General features: G+C 48.2%; 5 protein-coding genes across 5 annotated transcripts; 3 read left to right on the top strand and 2 right to left on the bottom strand.

Annotated features, from left to right (window-relative positions):
* Positions 1–441: 441 nt before the first annotated feature.
* KVR01_008117 (uncharacterized protein) lies at positions 442–1,432 on the top strand (the record flags this gene model as incomplete). Its single annotated transcript, XM_044793089.1, has 3 exons — positions 442–599; positions 800–1,089; positions 1,179–1,432. 3 exons carry the CDS (start codon positions 442–444, stop codon positions 1,430–1,432), a joined length of 702 nt encoding a protein of 233 aa, XP_044643095.1.
* Positions 1,433–4,117: 2,685 nt separating this feature from the next.
* KVR01_007685 (uncharacterized protein) lies at positions 4,118–4,723 on the bottom strand (the record flags this gene model as incomplete). The annotated part of the gene is made up of 2 exons (XM_044786856.1): positions 4,118–4,190; positions 4,338–4,723. 2 exons carry the CDS (start codon positions 4,721–4,723, stop codon positions 4,118–4,120), a joined length of 459 nt encoding a protein of 152 aa, XP_044642663.1.
* A 929-nt stretch (positions 4,724–5,652) lies between these two features.
* Positions 5,653–8,302, top strand: KVR01_008317 (uncharacterized protein). The gene is made up of 6 exons (XM_044784569.1): positions 5,653–6,181; positions 6,301–6,547; positions 6,621–6,755; positions 6,821–6,947; positions 7,044–7,549; positions 7,667–8,302. The coding sequence occupies exons 1-6, from the start codon at positions 6,146–6,148 to the stop codon at positions 7,975–7,977; spliced, it is 1,362 nt and encodes a 453-aa protein (XP_044643295.1). The 5' UTR covers positions 5,653–6,145; the 3' UTR covers positions 7,978–8,302.
* Positions 8,303–12,045: 3,743 nt separating this feature from the next.
* KVR01_007873 (uncharacterized protein) lies at positions 12,046–14,070 on the top strand. Its single transcript, XM_044786235.1, has one exon. It carries the CDS (start codon positions 12,327–12,329, stop codon positions 13,701–13,703), a length of 1,377 nt encoding a protein of 458 aa, XP_044642851.1. The 5' UTR covers positions 12,046–12,326; the 3' UTR covers positions 13,704–14,070.
* A 78-nt stretch (positions 14,071–14,148) lies between these two features.
* On the bottom strand, positions 14,149–16,036 carry KVR01_007876 (uncharacterized protein; the record flags this gene model as incomplete). The annotated part of the gene is made up of 6 exons (XM_044794563.1): positions 14,149–14,624; positions 14,680–14,869; positions 14,942–15,066; positions 15,130–15,486; positions 15,558–15,772; positions 15,837–16,036. The coding sequence occupies 6 exons, from the start codon at positions 16,034–16,036 to the stop codon at positions 14,149–14,151; spliced, it is 1,563 nt and encodes a 520-aa protein (XP_044642854.1).
* Between the last annotated feature and the right edge of the window lie 4,223 nt (positions 16,037–20,259).

Below are 20,259 nucleotides of genomic sequence, written 5' to 3'. Positions count from 1 at the left end.
GACACCTGTCCAGACCTGTCGGCTTGCGGCGCAACTGTTTCCTGAGGATTTCTAGGGTCATGGGGTCCCGAAATTGCACCCCATGGGGCCAGAGACCCAATCAATACCCCTGTACAAGGTTTTGTTCCCGCAGATAAGACATTTGTGTGCCACTGAAGGAACAGGATCAGCATCATTGAGCGGGAGCAGGCTGCAATTTTTTGCATTTCTTACTCCGTGGGATCGCTCAGTGATTATCAACTGTACTCGGCTTGACCCGGTCGTTGTGAAGTATTTAACGTCACAGCTAATTGCCTTCACTTTTGATTCATGGCGCTGGCAGGTACGAGTCTGAGAAACATTTCAAGACCGTAATGAAACCCGACAGTTACAGCTTCCACTCTATTGCACTTTGAGCTGTTCTGGAATCTCTGTCGCAGAATCTCCCTCTGCAACGTCACCATGCCCGACTACGTCATCCAAGGCTGCACGATCCAAGACAGCGCAGATGTAGCCCGCAACAACATGTCGTCGTTCTGGCAAGACCCTAACTGGCGCATCGTCTGGAAGCATTCGACCCTACCACGAGTCATTGAGGCGTGCACCGCCCGCTCCCCACGGTAAGCAATTTCTGTACGAAGAGGTCATGAGCACCACAAGAATCAAAGAAGTTGTCATGTCTCAGGCTTGTACAGGTGACGAGGGGCCCTGGCTGGCTGCAGGGCCGTCTCCAACCCGCACGCAACCCCCCACATCTGCATGGATGGCACGGAACTATTCGTTCGTTTGTTCTTTTCTTAGCTAACCTCAAATACCACAGCAACCTCCTCAAGGACCGGGCGCTCCTCCGCCATTTCAAGGCCGTTGATCCGGAAACTGGAGAGTTTCTGGGGTACGCCCGCTGGAAGCTCCCTCCTGGGTATCACAGCAAAGAGGATGGCAGCCCCGTGTGGCCCGAGGGCAAGGTCCCGGACGTCACCACGGAGGAGAGGGCAAAGATCGAGGAGGTGGCAGATGCCGCGGACTGGAACCCGGATGACGAGTCGGATGAGCTGGATGCGCCTATCACGAGGAGGAAGATTGAGTACTTGGCGAGGAAGGAGTATCTTCGTAAGTATATCGAGCTCCACTCTGCTATTGATGTCTGTCGTCCAAGCTTGAATAACTGGGATGACTGCTAATCCAAGTGTGCTCTACAGTGCTGGACTTTTTTGCAGTGCACCCGGAGAACCAGGGAAAGGGCGTGGGGACGGCCCTTCTCAGGCATGGTATTGAGAAGGCACGAGAGATGAACATGGACATCTTTGTCCTCGGGATGGCAGGGGGTTTCCGAATCTACAAGCGCATGGGATTCAAGTTGATGGAGGCTGTGGTCCAGGATGCCACGCGTTACGGGGGGAACGATAACTATGCTTTTCAGTTCTTGGAGTATGATATCAAGAAGGCGGATTAGAGTTGCATCTTCATGGCCTTCGAGTTTTCTCACTTTACTTTTGCAGAGCCCTTCATTATGGCTTCTGACAACTTAATGGCAGGGGGGCTAGACGGTAGGGCACAAAAGCCTGGCCGTGTGGGTCAACGGGTAGAGACGCACATCATAATAAATACTCGCATTGAATAATCGAAATATTTATGAGAGCTGAGGTATTATTGTACCAGTCAACGTGCTCATTGTCTGTCCTCTTCGTCCTCTTCCCCCTCCAGGGCTCGTCTCTATCCGAGAATATCTCTCCGCAGGCTCAAATGCTTCTTCAACGCAGTCTACGACATCCGGTTTCTGCTGAATTGGGGAAACTCTGTTACTGATGATGGGATCTCGCTGATCTCTTCTCGTCTTTCTCTCAAAAAGCGTGGTATCGTTTCTTACCCAGCCACCACCATGTCAATGTCCATGCTGATCGGTTCAGCCCTAAAACTGCCTACTTCTTTCTGAATCTGAGCTAAGTGGCTACCAATGACCTCACACGGCTACTTTCTCCCGCCATCGTTCCCTTCAAGCTGACTGGCCGACTTGGGAAAGACGCCCGTGGCTGACGAGGGCGCTTCTCGGCCTCGCGGTTTTCTGTGGCTCAAGTGAGCCACAAAAAACAACCAGTCAGCTCTCACACATAATATATTGGACAAGTTTCACCACTTACGTGCCGGACACCTGTCTCCAGTTGAACGGCCTTGATTGCTCAAGTGTGGCAATGGCAGAGCCTCAAGATCGACCACCGCTTAAGATCAACATTGACTGCTCTACTATAGGTGGGAACAAATACAACAAGAGCACCGGCAAAGGATCACCCGCTGGAATTTTTGGGAGCATTGGTGAGCTTCTGCCTAGGAGCCCTTTTCAAAAACTGCTTTCATTCCTTCCCTCACTAATTACATGCCTGTAGACCGACGCTGCAGCTTTGACGCTGGTGCAAACCAACCAGACGAGAATATGGGTACGGCAGAACAGGAACGAGATCAAATACTGGCAGAGTTTCCTATCAACGAACCCTATCGAGATGCGGGAACGAAGAGGAGTTCGGCAACCCATCTGACGCCGGAACATGCCAACAGCACCTCAATGAACCGCCGAAATTCCTCTAGCCCATCCTTCACGTCATCAGGATTCTCCCAAAAGTGTGTGGGCTGGGAAGACAGTCCTCTGGATGAGGATTTCATCCGTAGAAATACGGCCTCGTGGTTCGAGCGTGGCAAAACGTTCCAGATATCGAGGACCCACGAGAACAAGACCATCGCAGGAACCTTGATGATTGTTATCGGCAAGAAAAGCTCCTCAATTGTCTGCTTGCCGTTGGTCAGACACCCGGGTATCTCAGGTCGGGAGAAGAGCTTCTTCAAAAGACGGGTCTCGGTTTACGCCGAGGGTAGTCAGGCACCGGCACCGTCACGTCCTACTTCCCGTGTGAGTCCCTGCGAGCCCCTACCGGTTGCGGTAGAGAACGGGCGTGAACTCGATGACGACACGTGGATCAACGTCGGAGAGCCACACACGATACGATTCCAGGATGTGGAGGTCGCCCTGCATGGCAACATGGGCGAGGATGACTTCAAGAAACTGAGGGAGGCATATCTGATTGCTCAGAACAGCATCACAGATAGCGACGAGAAGAAACGGCCGAATGCATTGGTGTTACATGTAGAGCTGCTATGGGGGCTTATTAACCGAGGTGGCCTATGGATGGGAAGAAAGATTGGCTTGCGAACCGGATGATGATCTATTTCTGCGGTGGTGTACTTCCTTTTGTACGGCGCATGACGTGGGTCATGAGCTTGTGGGTCTTGCACATTTGTGGCTTGTGTACTAACTTTTAGACTCCTTGATCTTATTTGTGCAGTAAAAGCCATCGTGTAGTCTCCTCTCACAGTACTTGCCTTTAGATCGAATTCATTCTAATCGCAATTTAATCATTATGGAACCTAGGTCAGAAATAAAATTCTTTTGCGTTGTACTCATTGTACGGGGACCAACGTGATGTCGCCGTCGAGCGAAATTTCATGGGCAGCGGAGGCCAGACTCATTTCAGGTCAAGTCCATTCATGGGAATTCTGAGATTCAATTCTCGTCATCCAAGGCAATTATGGCCCCATGAACTGAAACGACTCGCCTGCTTGCCATGTTGGAGTGTTCTTACTTTCCGTGTGCCGAAATGGTACATCACATCTCACAATGTCATTGCAAGGAGGCTAATTTCAATATGCATTATGCAAGGGTGACGGGCCAAAGGTTATTTTACCCACCTGGGCAAGAACGACGGACGAAGCCAAAGTTACGAACCATGGGCATTCACACGAAGACACAAAGGCACAAAGCATAGGAGTAACCTTGGAAGGAGAACTTGGCTTTTGTTGACTGGTGCCCCAGCAGTGAAAGATGGGACAAGAACTGCCGATGTCGAAGCATCAGGCCAAGTGTCGCTTTACCTTGGCGACCAACCCCCCATTCAGAGTGGTTTCGTTATAGATGAGAACCAGGAACCCAACCAGGGTCTTCACCCACCAAGCCATCAGGGCTTATTACTCTCCCCGTTGGAAGACAACCAGATATCCTCCAATCTGCCCTGGAATGTTCTTCCCCCAGCATGACCACCAGATCAGAGACATGTAAAAGCGCCCGACGCTCCGCCGGGATGGACTCAACGACTCAAGTGCTCCATCCAGGGATAATGGGTCCGCAACCATTGCAATACGACTGGCCATGGCAGCCGGCAGCGCAGCTGCGAACAGATAAAACAGTTAGCCAGTTAAAAGACATACAAAACCATGGGATGAGTCAAGGTGTGCAATCCGCAAAGGCGGCCGAGGGACCAAAGAGTGGAGGGGTTGGGATGGCGGGGCAGCGACAAACGGGACGGGGAACTTACAACGGCCACAGCAGAAGCATGGGGATGCACGCCTTCATGCAAAGCGAGCAGTGGGAGCAGTCGGCCCTGGCCGAGACGGCGCGGGTGTCGGGCTGGGACTCGTGAGAGCTGGCGACGGCGGCCGTGTCGATGGTGTAGTAGACGAGGTCCTTGATCTCGATGCCAGACTGGGCGAGGCGCTCGCTCTGGACGGCAAAGTCGACGCCGGCGGTGTTGGGAGTGCCACGAGCGAAGGCAGCGGGGTCGGGAGCCCAGATGCCGTGAGACTTCAGGACGTCGGTTGCGTTGGGGCTCATTGTGAGGGTGAGGCCAGGGGCGTTTGGCGGCGGCATCGCGACGGCGAGGATTGCTGCCATGACGGCAGAGATGGTGAGCATGAACTGCATGGTTGGTTTGGGTGGGTTGATGGCGAGAAGGGTGTTGTGATGGATTGCAAGTCTTCTCTCTAATGTCCACGGGTGGTGTGTGGGAAGGGTTGCTGTGTTTTGTGGATGGGAGGTTGGTGTGTTCTGGAGATGGTTGTTGATCTTTTCAAGTTTTGAGAGCAGCAGTCTTTGGATTAAATTTTGGAAAGCGCGACCGAAGGAATATTCACTTTTGGAGTGCCCACTCACGCTGCCGGGGTACCTCTAGTTGAGGTGATTCATCCGGCTGCGATCGTTCATTACAACGCTTCAACACAACACAAACGCTCGCGGAGCTTTTGTATTCCATGCCTGTACTGTGGGCAAAACACTACACATCAACAAGCACCTTTTCATTCTTTTTATTCTGCATGACGTCCATACGAGTAGCTGACGCTATACCACTTCGTTTAAGCTCCAGCTGCTCCAGAGAATTCACAACATTTCCCTACCCACACTGATCACCACTCGCAGAATCTCATGTACATCGCCATTGCTCTCATTTGGAACGGCAGCCAAACACCAAACATATAATCCAATCGAGTACGGTGGTCTGTAGATCGTCCCGCAGATCCAAGGAGCCTCACACCACCTCACTCAGCCGCCGAACCAGCACTGGCAGGGCCTGCTCGAAGATCATCGGGGATCAACAGGTGGTTGGATGATGCCGTCTACGAGGTCGGTGATCTCGACAGACGGCTCATCCGAAACATTGCTGTATGTACTCTCGGCATTTTCGGACCTCGAAGTGGCGCCAGGTCACGGCAAGGTCATCACTTGGCGATCCTGAAGCACACATTCTCCTTCGAGAGGGCCAATGACCGACAACAAGACGATTGCATAAGAGTCAGAACGAATTTGTCGTCCACTTCGGGGCCTCATGTCGGGTGCTGCAGTGGGCGGCCTATCAGAAAGAGTCCAGGTGTCATCTATTTCCTATGCTCACTTCTATTGCAAACGACACCAAGTCCCCTGCAAACACTTCCACATGCGGCGTGAGCTTACGTGCGCGACCCACAGTTCTGGAGACTTCGGCGTGAGATGCCAAGCACGTACAGCAGTAAGATGGCCGGCCGACAAATGAGCTTCCCAGATTTACCGGGTCGGTACGCCGTGGATGATCACTCTATGCGGCTCCGATGTGGGCCAGACTTCGAGGCCCGGTGAATCAGGCCGTCGGCCAGCTGTAACAGGAAAGACTGTAAGCCCCATTGCTGTCTACAGATCCGCTCTTTCACCAAAGGGACCTCGGGACCCTCATTTCAAGCCATACTCCAGGTTGCAATCGCCGAACATGCGCAAAGTACCTAGGCAACCTTGCTCAGCCTGCAGAAGCACATTCAGCTTGTGTACCACTCGTCACCTGCGTAGGCGGTTGCCTGTTGGAGCTGGCCGACCCCTCGGATGGCGCCCGAAACCTCGCGTGGCGGACGTGATCAGGTGAGCCTGTCGTTCAAGCTGTCTACATAAGTTGAGGGCAACTCGACATGTTTGAGGAGGCCGCAACAGCAAACCATTCTCATCAAGCCCTCCTTTGGACCTTCTTTGACACTCGATAGAACACACCGGGCTCTCGCAAGATGACAGCCACTGGAGCTTCCAACGACAAAATGCCCGCAGCAGCGGCCAGGGACGCCACGATTAGGGACGTGAAAGACGGCATGGACCAGCTCAACGCAGCTGTACAGGGCTTTTGCAGCAGCGACGTGGATGATGCGGCAGACAAGGCACAACGCCAGAAGATCATCGAAGCCGCGCAGAACGTCCTGAACTCGGTCAAGAGGCCTGATGATATCTGGGTGGACAGTAAGCAAGATCGAAACCATACCGAGTCTCACCAAAGACTGTTGCGGACATGCAAAAGCTAACTATCCCGCAGTGAACATGGACATCGCCCGCATGGCTGCTTGCCAACTCCTCTACAAGTGGGGAGCCTTCGAGGCCATCCCGGTCGACGGCAGCATTTCGTATCAGGACTTGGCCGTAGCCACCGATGCAGAGGAGGCCCTTCTGAGTTAGTTCAATCCACAATGCAATCGCTCGCACTATGGGGTACAGTTGACTGAATGCCTGCTGCAGGACGCGTCGGCGGAGTGCTCGTGTCCCAGGGCTACCTAAAGCAGACTGGGGCCGACCACATCCATCATACCCCCAAGTCAGTCGGGTACAGGAGCGAAAACGCAAGCAGCCACGTCCTCAACATGAGGTGAGACCATTCAAATGTTTCCCGCCGCGACAAGGGGCCCGTATGCCGTACCACCACCAAGGCCATCAGCTAACCAGGGTGTCGGTGGTGTCACAGCTGGACCAACGCCTTCGTCCCCTACGCCAAGCTGCCCGAGTACTTTGAGCAGTACGGGCGCAAGGAGCCCCAGGAGACCAGCCACGTGCCGATGAGCTTCGCGTACGGGAGGCCAGAGCTGCCCTTCTACGGGCTGCTGGGGACGGACGAGGCGTGGGTGGGCAGCTTCCTCAAGGGGATGGCGCACGTCGAGTCGCGGATGCCCGTGACTGCGGGAATTTACGACTTCTCGTGGCTGGTGTCGGCAGTGAGGGCTGAGGATGAGGAGCCCGCACGCGCCACGCCCGACTCAGAGCACGAGGCCAGGGCTGTGCTGGTCGACGTCGGCGGGGGCAAGGGCGGGGCCGTCAGGGCTATCCACAGGGAATTTCCGGGCCTGCCCATCCGCCGGTTCGTCCTCGAGGACACGCCCGAGATGCTCGAGGCTGGCAGGCTGCTGGACGAGCCCGAGCTGGCTGGTGTGCGGCGGGTGGCGCTTGACTTCCACAGGGATCAGCCCGTCAAAGGTGCGTTGTTTTTCCTTGGTGGGGAACCACCTACTATGTGGTACCTGGCTTACGCACGCCGCCCTTTGTCTTGTGAGATTCGACTAATTTGGTTTTTTTGGTGAATCTGGCGTATAGGGGCTTACACGTACTGGATGCGCCGGTGCTTCCACAACTACTCGGACGACGTGTCCCGGAATATGCTGCGGATCATTGTGGATGCCATGGCTGAGGATAGCAGGCTGCTTATCCAGGAGGATGTCCTGGACAACCCGCCCAACCAGTGGGCAGCCTACCTTGACTTCATGATGCTGGGCCTTGGCGGGAAGCAGCGTACCCTGCAGAACTGGGAGCAGCTTCTCGGGTCTGTCGGGCTGCGGATCGCAAGTGTGACGAGGGGTGAAGGGCCGTGGAAGTCGTTGTCGGTCATTGAAGCTGTCAAGCAGTAAGAACTAGTGTACTACCCGGGCTGCCAGGGGTGTCGAACCACTCCTTTTTCCTATCTCGGGATAGCTCGTGTTGCCCTGGCTGTCCTGGCTGTTCTTCTTGTGAGGTCATGGCATCGAATAGCCGGTTTCAACAACATGCAGAGTCGCCTAGTTGCAGGCTGCCACCGCATTTCAAGGCATCAAAGTTTCACAAATCATTCTTGAGAGTGCCGTGCCCAATCTCGACCCAGAAAATCCTCACACTCACTCAGTCACTTCTGAGCTGTTGGTCCAGACTGCCAGGTGATCGCAGCTGGGTTGGCTTTCCTTGGGGGCGGCCGGTGCGTTTGAGAGTTCGTGCGGCCAATTTCCTGGGCCAGCAAATGTCCGCCCCTGGGCGAATCAAGCTGCCAAGCAGGGCCCCTGACTCGGCGGCTTGATGTTCGCCAAGACCCGCGGGAGGCACCCATGCAGTCAGGGGTGGGCCTCTGCCGGTGCTACCGTGATGGCTTCTGATCTGCTTGCCTGCAGCTCACTGACAGATCTTTTACTCCACCTAGATTAGGCTGTGCCTTGGGAGGATCCGCGCGGCGTGGAAAAGGATGCAGCGAGCCTAAAAACATCCCCTGCCGGTGCTACCCCCTGAACATCAAAACAAGAATATGCCCGAGCTTGGTCCCTTCTAAATCCCAAATGTACGTTCTAAAGTACGTATCTTCTTGGCGTCCTCCTAGCCAAGGTCCGCCTAATTAAATTAAGGTAAACAACCTTAGCTTAACGAATAGAGATAGTTCCTTATCTCCTTTCTATCTAATAAAAGGATTTTACTTAATTAGAGGTTTTATATAAGTATAATTTACACTATAATAAAGTAATTATATAATAGTTATATATTTATATATTTATTTACCTATTAAGTATACTAAATATTAGATTATATATAGTTCTAATAGTCTAAAATATTACCTTAGCTTAAAAATTAATTTTAATCTCTTTAACTTTTTTCTCTTATTAGTTATACCTACTTACTTAATATTTACTCTTATTAGAATATTATTCCTATTAAAGAATATATATATTATATATATTACTTTATTAAAATAAGCCCTTAAAGCTATTTAATATCCTTATAATTTTAAATATTAGCTTCCCTTATATAAATTAGTACCTATAAAAGAGCTTATAAAAGAATTTATAGTTAATTATATTATTACCTTAACTAATAAAGAATAGAAGCTTTTTAAGCTCTTTATATTAAATATCTAAATATATAATTTAATATAAATATAACTAATAGTAAAGAGTTTTTTATAATTAATTAATTTAAATATAAGTATACCTACTAATAGGTCCTTTTAAAGGGGTATAATAAATATATTAAACTAGCCTATTTAATAGGTAAATATTTAGTTTAAAGGAAAGTTAAATAGAGGTTTTATATAATTAATAATATTATTTCTAATAAATTAAATAAAATTAATCTTTATAATAATAAACTTTTAAATTAAATATTTATTATAATAGTCTTATAGGTTATACTTTTTTAAAGTAGTAAATATATTTATACTATTTAGAAATATAATATTATTAAATACTCTTTTAACCTTAAGTTTATAATAAAAAGTATCTTAATAAAGACTAAAATCTAAATAAAAGGGTTATTAGAAGTATTAATAAGGTAATTATTAATCTTTAAAGCTTATAATTACTTATAAAATATATAAAAATAAAGAAATTAATATATAAATATAGGTAAATTAAATAAAGGAGATTACTAAGTTTTATACTAATATAATTATTATAAAGTAATAAATAGTTAAGAGGATTACTATATAAAGTATTAAATAAAAGATTAGATTATTAATATAAAGGTGTTTTTATAAAATAAAGAGATTAACTTATATATTATATACTTATAGAAAGGAAAGAGGTACTTTCTTATATATTAATCTTTCTTTTAAAAAATAAAGGGTTATAAATAAAGCTATATATTAATAAGCTATAAAATAATATTCCTTTTAATACTATATATTATATTAACTAAAAGGATAGCTTCTCTTTATATTACTTTATTATAATAGCTATAAGTAATAATATTTTAATATATACTTTCTTTTAAATAATTAAAAGGTATATATTATTATAGTTTATTTAAAGTAGTTAAGTAAATATATATTATTATAAGTACTAAAATATATTATTATAAATAATTTAATAGCTAAATAAAAGCTTTTAAACTTTAAATAAAGTTTTAATATAAAAGTAAAGCTATAGTTTTACTAAAAGTATTAAAAGTTATTAATTTATTATATTTTTAAAGAGAAAGAGTATAGGAAGGTATAAAGTTTAATTAATTTTATTTTATTCTTTATAAAGTTAAAAATAAAATTATTAAGTTATATTATAAAGCTATAATAATAATCCTTTAAGACCTTTAATTCTATTATATTTAAAAGTAAATTAAAAAAGCTACTTAATAATAATAATATCTATTAAATAAAATAAATATAACTAAATATTCTAATATTTATTTAAATAATAATAATTTCTTTTTTAAAAACTTTTATAATAATCTTAAAGTTAATAAAGTTAAAAATAATATATAATTATTTTTATTTTATAAGACTTATAAGTATATATTAATTATAAACTCTTTATAATATAAAAATATTAATAGATTTATAATAAAGTTAAATATTTTACTTTATTTATAATAGTAAAACTTTAACTTTTAACTACTCTTAAAGTTCTATAATTATTAACTATAGGGTAATTATATTAAGTATATAAAAATAAGAATTTTATTATAAAATAAAGTTTTTTATATTTAAAGTTATTAAGGGATTATATATTTATCTATTCTTTTATAAGTATTAACTTTTTATATATACTTATAAAAGTATATCTTTTAATAATAAAAGTTTTTTTAAAAATAATTAAATAGTTAGTTAGAAAATTATTAGTTATAAAGAATAGTTTAAATATATAAATAAATAGTTAAACTTATTAAAAGTATATTATAAAAGAAAAATAATATATAAAATTTATATTAATAAGTTTATTTTATTACCTTTTACTCTATAAAATAATTTATTAATTACTTATTTTATTAAAGTATATAATATTAACTTATATATTTTTATAAAGTTTATTATAGTATAAAAGACTTTTTAAGTTTATTAAGTAGTTATAAAAGTATTTTATTATATTATTAATTATTTTAATTAACTCTTTAATAAATAAAAATAAATCCTTATATTAATAAATATATTAAGTAATATAATAGTTTATAAAATAAATATATTTAGCTTAATATAATTATTATTTTAAAATTATATATATAATTTTTAAGGGTAGAAATATTAGGTATAATATTAATAACCTTATTTAATAGGTTAGAAGAATTACTTAATATATTAATCCTTTTATTATTAATAGAATTTATAGGTTAATAAGTTTTTTATAAAAATAGTTATTTAGTAAGTTATTTATAGCTAATAAAGTTAGTAATAAAGTTAATAATAAATACTCTTTTATATATCTTACTTATTTAATACTTAATAATTTAATAAAATTTTATAGCTTATCTTTTTTATTAGGCTATAATAATTCTATAAAAAGACTTTTAATAACCTTTATAAGGACTTCTATTAGAATAATTAACTAATTATATTAAAGGATTATTTATACTTAGTGGGATTTTATTAGGGATAAGGAATTTAAGCCTAATAAAACTATATTAGAAGTATTAGTTAGTTTAATATAAATTATTATATTATAAATAGTAAAAATCCTTATAGGAAGTAATAGGTAGGTATATTAGGGACCCTTAATTTAAGTATATTATTTATAAATTCTTTATATAGGTAGTTTATAGGGGTTGCCTTATATCTAGATATAACTAATCTGTTTAAGGAGTAGGCTGACGAAAAGGGGCAGAAGGGGGGACCTATTGGGGATATAGAAGGGACCCCCGAGCTTACTCTATATGTTGTGTAACGGGGGCGCTGAAAAAGCACAAGGGGGGCAAGATCCGCGGTAAACGAAACATTGCTTGGCTTTGCGAGACCCCGCCGGGATGCAGGAGCACGCGAGGGCGTCAACAAGGGCGCCAGCCAGGGCACAGCGACTGAGTGATCGCAGCAGGGTGGGCGGCACTTCAGCTGGTGTTTTTTAAGGTTGCAATCAAGCTTGCCACCACTAATCTCCTTTCTCGGGCCCATGTCGTGGCCCTTGTGGGCCCCGGATGGGGTCAGAATCGTCCAACGCTACGTAAACAAGGGCGGCAAACGCCTGGACTGTCAGACTGTGGGACCTCCCGAGGTCTCGACGGCTTGTTCCATCCGTGGACACGGTCTGGCGGTACCTGCATGCCTAGTCTGCCGTATAAAAGAAATCCTCCGCCCGCGCCTCAGCCCGCCAGGGTGGGAGAGAAAGGTCACGGCAAAGTCCTCATTCATTCCTTTTACCTTCTTTTGAAAGAAACGCTTGCGTTCGGCCTGTGGCCTGGTTCTTCACGCGGTACATACAGTCAGTCAGTCACTCACTCATTCATTCAGCAGAAGACAGAACAAGACAAGACAACACAAGAAACAAAAATCATACCACCAATTTCACACCACCAGATCACTCAAGCAAAGATGGTCTCACGTTCACTCATCACGGCGCTTGCCCTCCTGGGCGGTGTCGAGGCACACACTCGCATGGTCGAGATTTTCCGCAACGGAGTGGGACAGGGCGAGGCAGCTGGCATCCGCATGGACCTGAACGGCGACACCACGACCGGCCCCGTCACAGACCTCTCTTCCATCGACATGGCCTGCGGCAGGAACGGAGAGACACCCGTTGGCCGGACAGTCAAGCTCAACGCCGGCGACGGCATCGTCATGAACCACCGCTCGTGGGCCGACGGCGCCCAGCCCGGCGTCATCGACAGCAACCACAAGGGCTCCACCGCCGTCTACCTCAAGAAGATCGCCCCCGCCGGTGCCACGGACCCCTGGGCCCAGACCTCTGCCTCTGGCGAGGGCTGGTTCAAGATCTCGTGGAACGGCCTCAACACCGCCACCCGCCAGTGGGGCGTCGACGTGATGATCAACAACGGCGGCTACACCGGCGCCATGCTGCCCAAGGACCTGGACGAGGGCTACTACCTGGTCCGCGACGAGGTCCTCGGCCTGCAGAACCGCGACGGCGGCCACATCGTGCCCCAGTTCTTTGTCGGCTGCGCCCAGGTCTACATCGCCGGCGGCACCGGCGGCCAGAAGCCCCAGACCGTGTCCATCCCGGGCCACGTCTCGGCGTCGAGCCCCTCGCTCACCTACGACATCTACAAGGAGCCCTGGGGCGAGTTCCCCGAGTTCGGCCCGGCCGTCTACGCGCCCATCGTCCCGCTCTCGGCCCTCAAGCTGAACCAGCTGGCCACCGCCAAGGTCGCCGGCACCTGCCCCGCCGGCACCGTCCTCACCGTCGGCAACAAGTGCTTCACCGAGCTGGCCACGTGGTCCGACGACACCCCCGGCGCCCTGCCCAAGTGCTGGGCCGCCAGCGCCGCCTGCTGGGACAAGAACACCGACTGCTGGGACAACGTCGAGCCCGTCATCAACGGCAACGACAAGGCCAAGGGCTGCAGCCTGTGGGAGGCCAAGTGCAACAACCTCGACGCCTGGTGCGAGGCTGGCAACACCCACGGCCCCCCTGATGCCGGCAAGATCATCACCGAGCCTGTGGACCTCAGCGGTCTGTAAGCCTGCATGTGGGCGGACTCTTCTTCTTCCTCGCTGGTCTCACACGCCAAAAAAAGCATTTACACTTCTTTACTCCTCTTGACAGAGGAGGACCTCTTCATAACGCCGTATGACTTAGCCTTGACAGCTTAGCTGGAAATCATGCTTCTATTGGACATCATTAACACTCGGGTCCTCGGTTGATGACCCTTTCATTTCGTACCGCACCTCGTGATGCGGCATCTGTAACACCATGGCTTTTTGATTTGCACATAGGCGCTAGGACTGTAGATCTTTCATGTCATTGGGAATAGCCATAGCGTTGGGGGATGACCCACAAGGGGATATAGATGAAATGAAATTCGTGCACGTTCAGTGCTTCATCCAACAGCATCGCCGCATGCGTTCTTTAAGCGTAAATTACGGAGCCTCCCGGTGCAGACACTCACCCGCACAGTCCTTGATATCATGATTCACTCTTCAACACGAAATCGACCACGGCACGATTGGGTCCATCCCACCCCCGCTGGGCCCTGACGAACCAAAGCGTGACGGCCGCAACGAGAACCACCCCAAACACAGGCCCACAATAATTCATGTTGGACGCCGTCGCAGGAAGATCAGTAGGGAAAGGCAGCCAGATCATCGCATACAGGGTATAGACGAGCCCAAAGACGTTTACCGGCGTGCCGGCCCTGCCCAGATTCCACTGCCCCAGCTCAAGCCCATTCGTGAGGCGCGCGTAGAGAACGCAGGCCAGCACGATGGCGTAGCTCATGTAGATCGCCAGCGAGGAGAGCGACACGATGGCGTTGAGCGCGATGTACGAGCTGCTGCCGATGTTGAGCAGCGCCAGCAGGAGCACGATGATCGAGGTCATGATGATGGCCCGGGCTGGGACCCGGCTCTTGCTGTCGACGATGCCGAAGTACTGCGGTAGCCCTAGGGATCATGTGAGTCAGGGGCAGCAGGGTTCTGTGATGGGTGACCGGCTTACCGCCGTCTCGGGCCCAAGCCCACGTGAGTCTCGAAACGGACGAGACCACGCCCATGTTGCCCGATATTCCCAGCACGACAAGACCTGATACCATGGCGGTCGTCGCCTTGGCGGACCCTGTGGTGTTGAGGATGATGGTGACCAGGGGGCTGGATGAGTTGATGAGGATGTCGACAGAGGGCATGCAAATCTGTTGTTCTACTTGTCAGCGCATATCCTCGAGCAGATAAGTCAGCGCAATAGGAAAGGGTATGAGCCGTACCGCAAATGTGATGATCATGATCAGGCCCAAAAGACCATTTGTGAAGATAGCCCAGAACATAGCGGTCGGCACCGCACGTTTGGCATTCCGCGTCTCTTCACCCATATGGATGACACTCTCAAAGGCTAGAAACGTCAAGACTATCAGCTTCTACCACCCATTCCGGTGAGCAAGGGGGGCTAACTTACAGCAGAAGAGGAAGATGTTGGAAAGCGCGCCAAGGTTCGCAGCCACGAAATAATTATCCCAGCCAGACGAGACGTTGGTCTCAAAGAAGATGTCCGTGCTGTTGCGGGGCGACAACAACCAGACGACAACGAGGAATATCAACAGCATGCAGACATTTAGGATCCCGGATAGCAGCTCGAACCACGGCACGAGCCGAAAGGCGAAGAGGTTGATCCCGGAGCAGAATGCCATGGTGGCGAAGATGATGAGTGTCGTGTGCCACCCTCCCGGCTCGTAGTCGGGGTGTGTAAGCTGGATCATGCCCTCCAGGACGAGCGTGTTGCCGTTGAGGCAGCTCGCAAGCAGCGCGACATAGCCTGAGGCGAGTATAAATCAGCGTGTTCGAGATGGAGTGCAGAGACAACCTTGGAATGGGAGTGTGACCGACCTGTCCAAGTCATCCACCCTTGCATCCAAGTAAGGAACCGCCTGCAGCTGGGCGGGGAAAAGTTCCACGTCCAGTAGTACTGCGCGCCCGCGATGGGCTGGATGGACGCCATCTCGCCGAAAGTCGCGGCTTGGCAGAGCACGCCGGCCAGGACGATGATGTAGCTCCAGAACCATGCGGCCGGCCCGCCGTTGTTCAGGGCAAAGTACATGTTCCTGGCGGAGCACGTCAGGTGAAGTCCTCTGCACACAAGAGAATGTGGGACCCAAATTCACTTACGTAGCGATGGAATACCATGTCCCTAGATATACCAGAGAGAACGCGAAGAGTTGTGGTGTGCTGAACAGCCTCCTTGTCCGGGTCTGCTTCTCCAGCATGCCTGATCCCCCCTCCGCACTATCCCGAGCACCGCCATCGTTCTTCTCCGACACGTTGATTGATGCAGCGTCTCGCTTGCCTTTCTCTTCCATACTGACCATTGTTCCAAAGATTGTAATCGAAGTTATGGACGCTGCGAGGAGAAAGGCACGTGGCTTGAGGGGGCTGCCAACTTCAGAGCGAGATTTAAGAGGAAGCCAGAGAGAGATTTTTTTTGGCCCGCTTCTAGTACAAGACGTATCACATCTATGCAGCGATTTCCGAATTCTTGCATGACCGGCGATACAGGCTGATAGGCCCGCCCCAATGGCGAATGCCCCGGCGGGTTTGGGTGGCATGTCTCGGGTGTGGCTCCCGAGTTCGCCTGATCTGCAGTGCCATCGAAGGATTGATTGGTCTCCGCATTGGAAGCTCCATCTTGTCTGCGGGCAGGTCCATGAGGTGGCATCCAAAGTGGTAACTCATGTGCTATCGAACCTGACTATCTCTACTGACACCTTACGGCCTTCCTCTTGCCCGCTGCCACTGACATAAGTCCTAAGCCATGCACGCTGTGAGAGTTGAGAAGATTGTCCAAATGGTATAAGATAGGCTATATAAACATGGTCTGCTACCGTTGTTGACCGGTCTCTCAACGTAAGGGTAGTATTCCAAAAAGTGGATCCTGACCTTGACACCCATCCGCATTGGATCGTGATCGTCTCCTCATGCACCGTCAAACCAACAGGTTGCTTGACAGCCCTATCAGGACACAAGCCCTGACCTCGGAGACTGCAACCGATTAGGGACGTGACATCATTTATGGGCCTTAACTCGACCCCTTTACTTTCGTATTACGTTTATGATTTGTTGAGCTTCGTGTTCCTAGATCGCAACTATATTACCTGCACCGTACTTCCGGGCCAACAGAGTGAGGCTCGCCACTGGGCTCAAGTCTGGAGTGGGTTGCCAGCAATATTACAATGACGCCGTGGGATTTCAGAACTCTCGAGAGCTGTGATATTCGACCTGTCAGGTGGAGCGGCGCCTTGCTCGGTCAATTGAGCTTGAGAGATCCCTCTCTCTGCGTGTCCCCACTCCTGGGCAACTCAACTCCGTGTATCAGTCACCGCAGGGGCTCTTCGAGTCGCGATCTCGGTCAATGCTCTTATTGGTGAAGCGAAATAAAACATTGACATGGATTCGCCAACACTCGAGAGTCTGTTGGCTTGTTACCTAGGTGTGTAGTTGCTAGTCTGTCCGGGCTATAGCGACGTCAGTGCCCAGGTGGCCCGAGAAAAAAACCCGGAAAAGAACTTGAAGACAAGCGGGGCGACACGGAAAGTAATGCATCATATTGTCGAATTTTGCACCGAGAGGGCCTATTCAGAGGCTAATTTGGCCTGGAAGATATACGGGCGAGCTGGAATCCAACATTTAATGGCTGACTGGTTGACCTGGCTGTAGCATAAGACCAGCAACATCTTCACATGTGCAGTGTCATGTGCCATGAAGAGTTACGTGGAAGTGCCAATGTATTTCGTAGAAGAGTCGGGGGTCAATGATGTTGTCAACGTTACCTAGGTACACATGTACACCTGGGCATGCAAATCAATGCCGAGATGTAACAAGTCGCCCGCGATCCTTGCATCCAGGCATCCTGCTCGAGTTGAGCACATCCATCCAACTGCTCGACCAACAACACACGCTTTTTAAAGACCCATGATGTACTTACATCTCATCTCTCGTGGTGCTCCACCCTAAATTCTGGCATATTTGAATAAGACACACATACCAGAGCTCTGCAACACATGATTCAATGTTTGGCATCTTGTGCCGTTGGACTATCAGCATGCGCCGTCCACACTGTCTCTATTCCCACCTCAATGATCAACCGGCCGAAAGTCACCTACGCAATGCTCTCTTTTCTGGAAGCCAGCCCAACCTTTGAACTTCTTGGACGGGTTTTAGATATGACTACTCTATGATAAAATCTCTCCCCTTCCACGGCTCCATTGATCTCGACATCGGCTAAGCAGCCCGACGTGGCCATGGATATGATGCCATCAGCACCGCTGCTTCCACCTAGTGAAAACGACCGCAGACCACTGGTAATGGTGACCACAGTGGTGCTCTGTCTGCTGATGCTCTTAGCTGTGTTCACAAAACACATCGTCCGCCTAAGAAAAGGGAGCGCGCTTCATCATTTCGACTACATTTTATTATGTGGCGCTCTGTTAATGGTCCTCCAGACAGCCTGCATCATCCTCGCTGTAGCTCGAGGGCTCGGCAAGCACGTCGCTCAGGTTGAAGACAGAGATGCCATCGTAAAGGTACGTGGTAGCGGCCCGAGACCTGCAGGTGCTCAGATCATTGACTCCAATCTCGCAGCTCCTATACACTGCATCGCTTCTTGCAGTGGCATCCTTAGCATGTACTAAAGCATCAACATGCCTGCTCATCAGGCAGATCAACGATTACGGAAGAATCCACACGGCTTCGCGGCTCGTTCTTGCCATCATCCTGGGCTCATTGTTCTCCAGTGCCTTGGCCACTGCGTTTCGATGTAGCCTCCCCGCGCCATGGAAAGCTGCGAGCCCTTCAGCATGTCCGTGGGCGACGCCTGTCTACTTGTACAACGGCATAGTCAGCATCATCACTGATGCACAGTTGTGCGGTCTGGCGGTTGCGATGGTCTGGCACATCAAGTCGCATGTAAAAAAGAAAGCAACTGTCATGTGCTTGTTCAATTCTCGGATTCTGTAAGCAATCTAGTGTACCCGCGATTGGCGCATTCACCATGAGCTGATACAAACCGTGCCTCGCTTCTCAGGTGTCCTGTCACCATCATCCCAAGCCTCATGCACACCGGCTTTCTTTACGAAAGCAGCGACTTCACTTGGCTGGCTGTTCACCCGACCGTGTGGCTACAGATATCATACAACCTAGCCGTCATCACAGCTTGTATTCCGTCCATGAAGAACGTGTTCGACAGCATGTCCGGCAACTTCTCGGCGGAGATCAACGCGCCGTACATGTTAACTTTAGTCGAGGGGGCCAGAAGCATGAGGCTTGAGCCATCGGTTCGGGATCAAGAGCCAAGCCAGACACACTTTGGCAGCGGCTCGGCGTGCTGTCCGGGTGCCAGAATCCGTCGATGTTGAACCGGTCTTCAGGCACCTTGTTGTCAACATTACGATTTTCTACAAGCATTTCCCAGAATTCTTCGCTCGTCTCTGCGCCCCCAGGGAACTTGAAAGACATCCCGATTATGGCAATAGGCTCGATTTTAGCCATGTTGAATTGTGTTCTGAAGGAGGCAGTAAATGGGGGGAATATATCACAGACAGAGCAGTCTGTTGGTTATGATAAGCCCGTTGCGGGTCCTCAAACAAGTCTTGAAAGCCCGATGGTTGACGATGGAGAACACAAGAGGCGAATTCGAGCACTCAAACTATCCATCAGACTTCAGGATGTCTGGTAGAGCTACTCGACGCGCCGACTCCTAAATAGGTATTTCGTATCTCTTCAGCCGCATTCTATCCACAGGGTGAATCAGTCAGGCCCGAGCCCGGTAGCCGATGGACAGATTGCTGGTGCTACAGTGCCCAATCAACTCGGGCGATTCCTTGGACTGCGTTTTCTCCCTATCGAGCCGGCCTTCGCGTAGCACGCTTGCCACTCCCCGAGGTCAGGAGAGCTCGAGCCAACCGACCCACCGGTACTAAGGAGTACCTCCTTCCATGTCAATTCATCAAAATGTGACGACATCAAATCCAAGTATTGACATTGTGGAGCCTGCAAGACGAGACTGCTTGCATGCGACTGTAGCACTCATGCATGCAACCTAAGGTGGTTGGTTATGAGTGCCCAGCCTCGCAAATAGACACACGCCCAGCGTGCGACTAGTTGCATCTATCCACTTGACAATCGCAGGGTGGGGGCTAAATTGCTCAGGGTCAACAACCGTCCCACGAGAAGATGGGAATGCATGACCCGTACCGTATCAAATGACCTCTATGAATGTACAGAGCGAAAGCCCCCCTTCAGGTTGCGTGAGTGTTAGTGCGTGTTGGCTGACATTCACATGTGTTCCATGCATCCGGACCCTGTTGAACCATCCAACTCCAACCGCTATTCATCCTGCCGAGGGACTTTTGTCGCTCATCTCTGGCCCAAGTGGTGGGATTTAAACGACGTTGCCTCACCTCAACAAAGAGCTGCGGTTTCCCACGTTCCTGTATGGTTTGGCCACCTTACATTTAATTTAACTTATCCGAGTTTCTATTATCCCACAATCCTCCACTGTCTGGTCTCTTGAGTAGTCTTTATACTGCCTTCTATC

Source organism: Diaporthe batatas (genome assembly GCF_019321695.1).
Source record: "Diaporthe batatas strain CRI 302-4 chromosome Unknown Contig00009, whole genome shotgun sequence".
Classification (NCBI taxonomy): domain Eukaryota; kingdom Fungi; phylum Ascomycota; class Sordariomycetes; order Diaporthales; family Diaporthaceae; genus Diaporthe; species Diaporthe batatas.
The sequence above is the reverse complement of the archived record's forward strand: the minus strand, read 5'-3'. Positions and strand labels throughout refer to the sequence as shown.

What these genes read in the sequence shown, in the direction of transcription:
- KVR01_007873 (XM_044786235.1), top strand. Translation starts at nt 12,327, where the DNA reads ATGCCTAGTCTGCCGTATAAAAGAAATCCTCCGCCCGCGCCTCAGCCC.
- KVR01_008317 (XM_044784569.1), top strand. Translation starts at nt 6,146, where the DNA reads ATGGCGCCCGAAACCTCGCGTGGCGGACGTGATCAG. An exon ending in AGCCACGTCCTCAACATGAG is followed by an intron (nt 6,948 to 7,043) that starts GTGAGACCATTC and finishes GTGGTGTCACAG; the next exon opens with CTGGACCAACGCCTTCGTCC. An exon ending in CAGGGATCAGCCCGTCAAAG is followed by an intron (nt 7,550 to 7,666) that starts GTGCGTTGTTTT and finishes TCTGGCGTATAG; the next exon opens with GGGCTTACACGTACTGGATG.